General features: G+C 34.0%; 2 protein-coding genes across 2 annotated transcripts in view; one reads left to right on the top strand and one right to left on the bottom strand.

The window, feature by feature from the left end:
* Positions 1–1,827: 1,827 nt before the first annotated feature.
* LOC18046181 (zinc finger protein CONSTANS) lies at positions 1,828–3,257 on the top strand. Its single transcript, XM_006439437.2, has 4 exons — positions 1,828–2,385; positions 2,510–2,686; positions 2,830–2,958; positions 3,156–3,257. Exons 1-4 carry the CDS (start codon positions 1,828–1,830, stop codon positions 3,255–3,257), a joined length of 966 nt encoding a protein of 321 aa, XP_006439500.1.
* A 5,912-nt stretch (positions 3,258–9,169) lies between these two features.
* The window catches only part of LOC18046183 (general transcription and DNA repair factor IIH helicase subunit XPB1), a 6,466-nt gene continuing 3,574 nt past the window's right edge, over positions 9,170–12,061 (bottom strand). Inside the window, 8 exon segments of the mRNA XM_024188891.1 lie at positions 9,170–9,648; positions 9,783–9,925; positions 9,999–10,082; positions 10,687–10,746; positions 10,899–10,979; positions 11,306–11,419; positions 11,579–11,651; positions 11,732–11,899. Coding sequence (XP_024044659.1) covers positions 9,558–9,648; positions 9,783–9,925; positions 9,999–10,082; positions 10,687–10,746; positions 10,899–10,979; positions 11,306–11,419; positions 11,579–11,651; positions 11,732–11,899 — 814 coding nt within the window. The 3' untranslated portion in view covers positions 9,170–9,557.

Consider the following 12,061-nt stretch of genomic DNA (forward strand, 5'->3'; position numbering starts at 1 on the left):
CATGTGAGTTTTGTTGCTCCCCTCTCATGTGTGGATGTGGTGTTAAACTTTACAGCAAAAAGTGTTCGTTTTGTGCAAAGTCTTGTAAGGACATCATTTTCCTATTTAATATGTATTCCAATTGATGCATCATTCATAGAAATCTACTATTTGAATTAAAAATAATAAGATTTAATAATTATTTATCACTTGAACCGATCATTCAAATGAATTCATTATCTGAATTAATACTTATAAGGTTTAATAATTATCTCTCATTTAAACCAATCAAATAGTGACACATTATTTCTCACATTAGTTATGATATAAACAAAGTATACTAACTAACTAAATAATCATGACATTAATAGATTTCTAAATTTTCTGGGCATGATATTTTAAGTGCAGAAAAATATAAGATTAAGATAAGATTATAGTATGAGACAATAATGATAAAATAAAATTAAGAATCTTAAAACGACAAAAAATAAATGAATGACGAGAGAGAAAAATCACAATTAGCACATTTTATGTGGCATGTCATAATTAATATAATTAAAAATAAAAAAATGATATAAATAAATTATGTGTGCAAGTGAAATTTTCATTTGTATTAAACTATTTTTACAAAAGAGCATGTACATGCCTCATTGCTCATAAATTGATGGGAATCTAACCAAAAGATAATATTAAAAAAAAATTGTGGAGAGGGTCTCAAATTTTACGAGAGTAACAAATACAATGTTTAAATTTTGAAAAACTTATAAAAACAGTATAGATGGAAATTAAGGGAAATAAAAACTAGAGAGTTTTTATAATTATAGCAAAGGGATGACCACATAATGGGCACATTATGATATTATTAATACTTATTCACTTTTTATGAATATTAATTTTCATTATATTTCATAAGTATATTTATTCTGGCTCTAACATTTTCGTTATAAGTTTTATGCGGAAAGATTTTAGACCAAAAAAAAAAAAGTTTGAGAAGAAAAAAAGTTTTTGTCTTACAACAAAAAACTTGTGACACTGCATCATTGGAGTTTATATATATATATATTAAACATTACCGATTTTCTTATATGCATGCATAGCTTGTAGATGACGAGCATACCGTCAACTTTTTGTGAAAAATAAAAGAATATGACCTCAAATTTTATGAAGCGGCGAATAATGAATATGATTGTTGATCTTAAAGTATGAAAAATATGAAAAAATTACTAAGAAATTGGAAAGAAAGAGTTAAAATATATATAAAAAAAACAACAACAAAAGAAAGGGCCTCAAATTTTAAGGGAGCCTGCCACGATTATATTATGACATCAATTTTAAAAAACTTATAAACAACATATAATCCGTAATTTCAAGTTACAATTATCACAATAACTACTAAAACTTGGGAGTATTTTCGTTGCAATTTGTAAGGTGGTAAAGCAGAGGACCCGTACGTAAGGAATTATTCTCTTTGAATTAAAAAAGAGTTAATGTAAAGACAAGGGGCACAAGAGCGAAGTGCTTTCCATTTTATATAAATAGCACAACTGGAGTAGCCTCTCTCCATTCTTTTTGTTTGAAATTGTATTTTTTTGTTGGGAGAAAGCAGAGAAACAGCTTTGTCTTTGTCTTCTTGGTCCTGGTCCTGGTAGATGTGTGAGCCCTGACTAAATAAATCAGAAACCAAGTGTCACTTGTGCTTTGTGGCCCGTTTCAGAACCAAATAGAATACACTGACAAAATAGCATGAAAAAATATTAGTCATTTGTCCAGAAGCAAAAACAGCAGATTCTCTCAATTCTCGAGTTTGTTTTTTCTTTTTATTGGTTTTCAATTAAGGAAATTGCTCAAATGTCTTCTGATCTTTACACGTTTGACAACTTCTTTACTGATTCTTTCTCTCCATTTTGTGACCCCTCCGTTGATATTCTTGAAGCAAACAACTACAACCCAGTTGATGAATCCGCTTCAATTGACCAATTTGCTCATAGTCTACTCTCTAGTTCACCACCAAGCAACCTTCTTGGAAACCTAAGCATTTGCCAAACCAACAGCAACCATTTGCAGACTCTTGCACCAAATGGGTATCAAGATTTCTCTTGTTTGGACTCAATGGAGGTCAAAAGCGAGGATTCTCTTGTAGGCTTTGATTCTTCTTCTTCTTATAACCAAATTCAACAAGAACCTCTGGTGCTTCCTCACAGCTATAGCGGTGTTGAAAATGTAGCTAAGTACATGCAAAGAAGCTACAGCAGCAATTGTTTCGATGGCAAGCCTGGTTTCTCCTTTCAGCCTCGCTTTGATTCTGTCCTGGAGTCTCCAAATTTCCATAATCAAGCCTTAAGCTCACCGGAAAACAGTTTTTTCGCTGGACAAATGAGGAGGGTTTGCAGCACCGGAGATTTACAAGTTAGTTCACGTTCAAATTCGAATTCAATCCCCTGTTCTGTTTCTGCTTCGTCCGTTTTATTTTTATTTTTTGGCCACCTTAATGTTTAATTGACTTTTACCTTTTTCTACTTGGGACTTGAAGAATACAAAAATTCCACATAAAAGCCAAAGGTCTTTTTCAAGTCCTTTAGCAACGGAGAGCTCGTTTATGGAGGAAGCAAACTTTAAAGTTGGTCGATACAGTGCCGAAGAGAGGAAAGAAAGGATCTTGAAGTACAGAGCCAAGAGAAATCAAAGGAATTTCAACAAGACAATTAAGGTATTTAATTAATGTTAATTTTGTTTAATTAATCAATGACTGTATCTTCTTCATAGAAAATTAGAAATAGAATAACCAACCACTTGAGAGTATGGTTTTATTTTGTGTTTTGATTTAATTATTGTTTTTATTTTGGGACAAAGTATGCCTGCCGCAAAACGCTAGCCGACAACCGACCTCGCATACGTGGCAGATTCGCACGCAACGACGAAGCTGGTGATGTTCCCAAAGCTGCATATTCTGCCAGAGATGAAGACGAAGATGAGCTCTGGGTACTCTCTCTCTCTCTCTTTCTCTATATGCATATATTCTTTCTCTTCTTTTTATTCTTCTTACTATTTTTTTTAAATTATAATAAAATAATAAAAATTTATTTTAGTAAACCATTCCGGTACTTTCTTAATTTCTTTAATGTTATCATTGCAATGATAATCTTTATTAAATGTGTTATTAATTTGGCTCCTTGCAGCTTGATGGGTTGCAGCAAGAAGAAGAAGAGGATGGGGCAAACAGAGGAGGAGGAGGAGGGCCTTTTGTCAGCAGTTTTGGCCAGTATTATGGCTACTATTGAGATAATTAACTAGCCGAAGCATCTCTAATATTTTAGGTTCATGCAATTGCAGCATGCACCTATAATGCCCTTTTGAGCTAAGAAACTCAAAAGGACTTCGAATAAGTTAGTGCGTGTTGCTGAATTTATTTTTCAAGGTGGGTAGTTGTAGACTAGGTATAGCAGCCTTTTTTTTTTTTTCATATTTTCTCAGTTGTATTTGTATATACGATAATGAATGGTAATAATGACTTTACAACAAAGAAATGACTTTACAACATGACATAAGGTGACACTGGCTTTGTTTTTTTTTTTTTAATACTAATTACACATCCGTATTACACAAATATTTATAACTGCTATTACAATATATATTATACTAATATTTACAATTAGATATACATATATGACATAAGATGACACTTGCAATGGGATGTCTCTGCTCACTCGCATTTCACAAGAGAAAAAGACTTACAAATAAACTCCACACAATTATGCATAATGTTTAATTGAGAGAGTTTTAAGTTCATAAGGACTCGAACTTCTACCCTCACAATCCTTCTTAACTATGAGAATAGAGATTAACTACTGGGCCAAAGGCCCATTAGCCACACTCGCTTTGTTAATTTGGTTATAGAGGTCTCAACTCTAAACATGAATAACTGAAAATTTAAACAATTGATTAAAACTAATCATTCAATAAAAATTTCTTACGTTTTTTTTAGCATTAATTTATACTCATGTTGGCCCAACATGCCCTTAAGAGAAAAGGATGGCTCCACAATGCCACATTAACGTACAACCACTACCATCGCTTGGGCAACGGCACCATCGCCCAATCCCTGACAATGGCAACAAGCATGGTAGCAAATTCAACAAAAACAATGTCTGCCAACTTATTTTGTAAACACTTTTATGTTGGATATCATAGAGAATGGCATAAATTGAACCAAAAACAAAAAAAAACAAAAAATAATATTAAAGTCATTTTAACAACACTTGCTATACAATACTTAACAAACATTTTTCGTAAAATAACTCTCAATTCTCATGTCCAATACAAATCTATGGCTCATCTATTATGAAAAATTCTCCAACAAGCCATTAAATTTAATCTAAAGAAAATGGGGAAAAAAAAGTGATGGAGAATGAAGAAAATCTAATGCTTTCTTCACCAATAAGACATTGAGCATTCGAACTTGAGATAGCAGAATCGATGCCGCCAAGAGTCGAACCAACCGTCAAACATCAAAGATAGCATAAGGAAATGAAGAAGTTGTCAAACGCTGCCGTCTATGATGTCGGAATTGGCAATGGGATGGTTGGGCGAATGGGTTTCTAAGAGAAGGGGCTGGGACTGATGATCGAAGAAGATGCTGTGATGGGTAAAGAAACTTGCGCGAATAAGGACTTAGGTGTTGATTAGTATTGTTTTAAGGGTATTTTGGCCCCCAAATGGGTGTAAATGATTAAAAATGTAAAAGATATTGTTGAGTGATTAGCTCCAAATGTAAATGATTAAAAATATATCGTAAATGAATTTTCGAAACTGGTTACATAGATAAATTTTTCAATAACAACTTTAGTTAAACTATTGCAATTTATAATTTGATTGGTATTTCATTCTTAGCTGCAAACATTTACAATATAAAAACATTTATATGGAAAATGAACCAAGCTCTTTTCCAAGGAAGGAAAAGAGAGGTCATTCAATGTTAGTTCTCTTTTTAGCGTCCTGGAGAATCAAAAACTCCTGTCACAGATTCTTAGTAACACAGTAAGATGGTTTTTAAATATCAGCTTGTAGATTCCATTTGGTGTTAGAGCTGGCTGGGTATTTACCATTAAAATAAATAATCTATGCTCTTCAGGCCAATGTATCGGTCCTTTATGAAAATCATCTATCTTACAACTTGGACAATTTTACCATTTTTATTCAAACTCAATGGTATTTGCAGCAGGGCAACTTGCAATTGAAAGTTGCTCTGACTTCCAAAAGAAATGCATTTTTCTTTTTTCCATGTTATTGGCATTTGGCGGCTAGAAATTTGAAATCTCTGTTGGGAATAATTTAATTCAGTATATTCAGAATACTGTGCTATTTTTCTCCGTAGTATACTGGTTTAAAGGTGAAAAAGGCAATATAGCCATAAAATATTTGTTATTTTACTCTGCAGACAGCAATTAATGGCAAGCTAATTGAATTATAGAAGAAATTTACAAGGCTAATTGGAGAGCCGACCACGCTTTGATTGACTAAAAGAAGTTACCATGATGTCGCAAATGCCTAATTGGCTTCTAGTTTGTTCAATTTTCCGGGAAAATGATTGGTGGTTAGTTGAGACTTTGAGAATGATCGTGTTGTTTAACTTTTCTTCATAGAAATCATTGTCTATTTGTCTGTCTTACTCGGCCTAGAACATTTGATTTTGGCTTTCCCCATAAGACATCCTTGGTATGCCCTAATTTGGGAAAAAAAATATTAAATTGACTAAAAAAAATGCGAGTGAGATACATTTCTCTAATAATGCGGACTGTTGAAGTAGAATTTTGTTTAATTTTCCAATCAAAGAGCAGTCAAAAGAATTTTCTAGCGTCAGTGGATAGCCAATATATAGTTTATGTTTCAACTCTTTAGTGTTGTCAAATCCGTCGCCTTAATCATGACAAGGCCCAAGGAATTTTGAAGTCTCGATTTTCAGCTTTAGCGGAGAGAATCTTTTCTTATGTTCAAAACAAGTTTCTCTCCAGGAGGATACTTTTATAATAGAGGATTTTGTTATATCTTCAGAAAGAGCAAAAAATTATGCAATTTTTTTAGGTACTTAGATTATGTTTGCGAGTGTGATACCGTAGTTTTTCTAATTCACAATTGCTGTAAAGAAAAAATTTCATTTCAGCAGTTAAAGTAAATATATATATATAGTAGTTTTTTGGTCTGAAATCTTAAACTTAAAGTGCGGAAAAAATTTGTGAAAGTTTTAAAACTATGGGATTTTAAAGATTTACAATTTGAAGCGTTTAAACTGTACGGTTTATGTATTTTTTTAGACGTTCCTACACTTTAAAAATCCAGGTTTAAACATTTCTCTCTCTCTCTATATATATATGTATATATATATTTATTTATTTATTTGAATAAGTAAAGCCTAAACCATTATCTTCTACCGATACTGTTTGTATTGTACATAAATTAGAAAGTACATCAATTATCAATTGACCGAAAATATAACGATGTTCCCAACTGTCAGGATGTTACATCAATAAGCATTTTCTCCATAGGGACACAAATATTTAAGTTCCAGTCTGGTACGAACCCAAATCTTCAGGATTCGATCCCTTCAAATTGAAAAATTGACGTGATAATCTTCTTCAAGATTAAGCACCCGGTCGCAAAAGATCATCGCAGGAGACAGCTTGTGCAATGGATGTATCTTATTCTGATATATAAAGTGATGCTTTCATTATCAAGTCCGCGTAGTAGTACTATGTACAAAGTCATAACTTTGATCAAGCTTTGGCATCTTCAATCTTTATAATTACCAATAATTGACCGCCTTTGCCATGTTTAGATTTAGAGCCTATATTATTAGGTCACCTATTCAATCAGAAATACAGAGTGAACCCCATAAAGAAACAATTTAGCATCTATTGAGAGCTGTCGCAAAAGGAAAACAAAGACCGAATCTTTTCAATCCACAGTTTCCCATTTGATTTTTCTTGGTCACAAAATTTATCATTTTGTGAGCAGATCTCTTTATCACTTAGCAGAAGACATCTTGCGCTGTTTTGAAAGAAATGTGAATAAAATGGAAGCACTGCGGCAAGTAAAGTTAATGGGGAGAGCAGTATGCAAAAGAATGTTTATAATAATCCTAGTAGTATTTGATCATAAGCACCCAAACAACAATGATTCCAAAGACTCACTTTTGACCACATCAATATCGAAAGAAAAGAATTAATATTAGTAACAGCTTCAATATATCCTATCATTGTACCGCTATAGATTATGAGACAATTAATCCGTAGGCTTATTGAATAGGTACCCCAGAAAAAAAAAAGAAGAAAAAATAATAAGAATCTCGGGATTAATTGCTAAGATGTTGAAAGGAAAATGAATGATGAGAAAATTTGTCGACTCTCAACTGTCTTTCGTGTAAAATATTCAAGTTGGTACGTCAAAATTCCAAGTTATAAATATTTGGTGCTTTGTCATTCAATTATTGAACGAGATATGATAATAAAAGCATGCGCACGAATGGTTTTTATGATTGTTAAGTGGACTAGCTTTATGTTTAAAAATAATTTCCATTGAAGCAGACAAGAAAGATCCCTATGTCACTCATGATGAAGCTTTTGGTTAAGGCAAAAGGAATCATAAGAAAAGGAAATTGGAAAAGGAAAAAGAAAAAGAAAAAGAAGGAAGATGAAAACTTTGAAGGGTTTCGTTTCTTTAGAGAAGAGAATCAAGTTCTACAGTACTCAATTAACAGGTAGCAGCGTCCAAATGATCCAATTGCTGCAGCCAGCACTTTTAATAGAATGGAATATATATCTCAAGCAAGTTTTTACCGTAAAACCATCTCCACTAATAGTATATGTCAATGTCAGAATAACAATAGAAAGCAAGCTGAAATGTATGTCCATGGCACGTATAAAATTAAAAGAATTTTACAATTGTAATTAGGAAATTTGGGTAATGTAAGAGTAAGAATTTGTTATGATTGGCACACTGAGTCTTTATTTGCTGCTGCCTACTGGTAATAGTTTAGTGTGCTTTGTCTCCACCACTTGTGGGGATTAATCAAGAGAGATGTCATTTTCAAGCTACTGCCGAGTATTTTAGTTTGCTTTTTCTCTCTCTCTCTCTCTCTAGTCTACTCTGCTTTGCCTTTTTCAGGACTTGAAGAAGTAAATTCAAATGAGCAGTGGTGGTCTCTTAATTTTGGCTTGGTGAAGTGAATCTCTTTTCCCTTGCTGGCTTCTGGGAGAGAAGAGTAGTAGCAAGCTAATTTGCTTTTCTCCTTTTCTTTCTCCAACCAATAGCATTTTCTATGGAAGTGCTTTCATAATCAAGTGCACGCTAAATAAAGCAAATTAACCACAAGGAATGTTCCAAAAGCAGTCAAATGCTAGTCTCCTTAGGTCTCAGCTAGGCAAATTAAAATTAAAAAACTCCTCCTACGTGTCAAGAATCCATAAAGGCAACCATCAACTCCACTCCGTGTCTGTCAACAGTGCTTGTTTTGTCCTGGGGTCACTTACCAACTCTCAGACTGTGACACCCTCTAGTTTCAGAGACCCAAAAAAAAAAAAAAAAAAAAAAAAAAAAAGCTACTTTGTCCGAAATATATTGCGTCCACAAAACTATGAACAGTTCAGACCAAAATGCTTCATGTTTTATTGCAAATCAGTTATAACTCTTGTGAGAAGTTAACAATTTTTCACTCCTTTTGTGTTGCTGGCTGTTGCAGTTCATAGATACAGGCATTTCGGGTATCATATGTTTCATTTCGTGCTAAGTAGCACTTCTCCTCGCTTCGTGTTGGCTTCATGCCTTGCCCTCCTATTTTTCTGCTGCAAGTTGAATCTGTAAAGCTGCTGCCTAACACAAATTGTGGTAAATCAAACGTCATTAAAAGTCATTTTTTTTAGAGAGAAAATTTCAATGATTGCATATCAATTCTCTACTCATAATTATTACACTATTACCCTCTCTACCCCGGAACCCAAACCATAAAAAAAAAAAGGGAAAAGAAGAAACTACGCAACAGCCCGATGCTGATCTCAATTTCCACACAAACATAATCTCAATTTCGATACAAACATAATCTCAATTTCGATACAAACATAAAGTACTATTTAACAAGCGACATTAGTCGTTTTAAGCTCTGCCTTAGCGCTAATTGCTGATAATGCAGGGCATTAAAATTTTGAGTAACGATAACGTAAAGCAGTTCGATACAAGCCATTTTTGAATAAGGGAGGATCTTGACAATTTTACTTCAACTACTTGCAGTCTTAGAAACCGCTTTATCATCAATCACATATTCTAATAACTTGGATCACATACTTTTGCCAGCTAAAATTGAAACAACATTGTCATTTCCGATTAATGTACATGATACAACCTCAAGTTTATAGTTTTGGTCCCATCTCAGATCTCGTGATAAAATTACAAAGATTTTATAGTCTCACAATCTATATCCATTGTTGGTATAAACCTGCTGCAACTGAGCAGATGCAAAATGCTACCTTCTTGTAGCATTGTGTTAAAGGCTCAACGAGCCATCAATCTGCAAGGCTGGCTCCAACATTATCTCACCCGAAGCGTCTTTTAAACAAATAATGCCGCTTGGATGGATCCTTAGGCTTGCCCTTCTGGCCCAGACCAAGTTTCTTCTGCCCAGTGCTGCAACAGAGGAAAATAGAGTAGATAGTTATCATAAATCATGACTGACTATGCACTGAACTGCATAAAGCAATTGAAAACTGAAAAAAATTTGAGAAGAAGCTTTAAAGAGTTGTTTTTGCCAGGGATCATACCTGTATTCCATGTAAACCATCCCCTGTGCACCTGACATCGCACTCATGGATCCTGCAATGCGACGGGCTTTATGGAGGGCAATGTCATCAGCATCTTCATCTAATTGCTCTAGACCCACAGCATCATCACCGGCACTCAAAACCTGACACGTCAATAAACATGTAAGAAATTGCTTATCCTCAATCACACGTTAAAAGCCAGGCAAAGGAAAATACCTTGCCAAGAAGTGCCAGTTGCTCATCCAGACGGTGGTAGCTCAAATCAGCACCCGAATCAGGGGGAGGCAAACTTGTTATTACCTGTCAAAAATATATTTTAGAAGCCAAAGATACAATTGTGATGCACATGTGGCTGTTGATACACTTCAAAGCTTATTAGGTTAAACAGGACCATGTACAGTTATAAAAATGTCAATGAACTCAAAAGCAACATGAAAGCATAATTTACAACTGCTATTAAGTTTGATATTAAAAAATGGAACCGTTATTTCTGTAATATGACCTCAACAAAGAGGTGACCCCATCATGCATGAACTTCTAATATGATGTGCATTAAGCCCAAAAAAAAAAAAACACTATTTCCTAACAATATTTATGATAATAAACTTCCTAAAAAATTAAATTTGATTCTCAATTCCCACCGTGTAATGTGTCCCTTCTCATCAGTGAAACAATTCAAAATCGTCAAAACTTTATTTCTGTAGTTACAATGCACCTGACTCCAAATTAAACTGATCCCCCTCCAGGATTGTGTGAGGGGAATTGAACCCTTGGCCTCTTGCTTCCACTGCAGGAGGCCAAACCGCCAGGTTGTCCCCTAGGGATATATTTAACTTCATCTAACAGTAAGATCTGACCACCAATATCATGACAAAATTCAGTCACAAATTTACACATGATGTACCTTAAAGCTATAACCTTGATCAATCAGAAACTGCTGTCTCTTAGTTGAGTAGAACATCTCCTGCAAAAAAAACAGGAGGACTAATTTGAAACAAGGTCCAAAAAAGAAAGTTTAGACACATCAGCAGTGGGAGGTTTATTGTTAACATTTACCACCATTTTTAGTTAAATATCGCTTGAATTTTAGAAATTGAAATGCAGATAGATGCACACCTGAGTATCTGTAGAAACGAGGGAATAGAAAAATGCGTTGTACTCCTCTTTACCTCCTGCCATTCTATCTTCTAGTTTACCCTGTTGCCTCAAATGAAAATTTTTAAAATTCGAGAAATATTGTAAAGTTAAGCAAAAATGATCATTTTAATATCAAAAACAAGAATCATAACATTCATAACAATCTGATCAGTTAAAATCTTTTTATACCTTGTCAACATTGCCTTATCTATCTGTATTCACTATTCACTATAAAACTTATCATCACATAACATTCTAAAACTCAACTTCACCCATAATTTGTAAGTTTTCAGTACGGTTAACTTTGGGTAATATAACATGCTTAAAATCCATCACGTTGCCAATCGACAAAGAATACTCACTACTAAAGCCTAGCTAAAACTAACCTTTGCCCTAAGAATACGACCCAGACGTTGAGCCTCTTGACGTCTTGATCCAGCATGAGACGAAATCTGGATGATCACATTAGCCTCAGGGATATCAATCGAGTTGTCACCCACCTGTAAATCGCAGAAGTAATAAAGTCTCCTCCATTAGATTAGGTGAACCAACTTTCACTTGCAAGTGCATTTTCAATACCCCTTCTTGAACAAGATCATATCATTTTATAGTTGTCAATGAGAAAAATAAAATGATGATGTTCATATCATAAAAAGTACCTTTGAAAGAAAGATAGTATTCAAATCTCGACTACATTTGAAAGCCTGAAGAATCTTTGTCCTCTCAACATGGCTGCACTTTAGGTGATTATTAATTTGAGACAGAACAAGTTAAACAAAGCTGTTAAAAAGCAACTGATGTCTATAAGCAACCTGGTAGCACCATAGATCATGGGTTTGCGAAGTTTCATAGCATACTCCGTGAGTGCAAATAGATTGTCCGCAAAAACAATTATCTTATCGCCGCGCTGCTGTTCATGGAACCGTATGAGAAATTCACACGCCCTGAACTTGTTAGGGTTCATCACATAAAGTGCCTGAAAATTTAAGAGACACAAACCTAAGAAAAGACAATTGATAATAACTGACAACAAAATAATAAATAAACAAAACTGGGTCGGTTGTCAACTACTTATAAAGCAGTGAAAAAATTAACTTTATCCAATTTCACCATTAGGAATAAAATCACAATTTTAAGGAAAA

This window comes from Citrus clementina, unplaced genomic scaffold, assembly GCF_000493195.1.
Source record: "Citrus clementina cultivar Clemenules unplaced genomic scaffold, Citrus_clementina_v1.0 scaffold_3, whole genome shotgun sequence".
NCBI lineage: Eukaryota > Viridiplantae > Streptophyta > Magnoliopsida > Sapindales > Rutaceae > Citrus > Citrus x clementina.

Coding starts and splice junctions, on each gene's coding strand:
- LOC18046181 (XM_006439437.2), top strand. CDS start 1,828: ATGTCTTCTGATCTTTACACGTTTGACAACTTCTTTACTGATTCTTTC. Junction 2,386..2,509: donor GCAGCACCGGAGATTTACAA/GTTAGTTCACGT, acceptor TGGGACTTGAAG/AATACAAAAATTCCACATAA. Junction 2,959..3,155: donor AAGACGAAGATGAGCTCTGG/GTACTCTCTCTC, acceptor GGCTCCTTGCAG/CTTGATGGGTTGCAGCAAGA.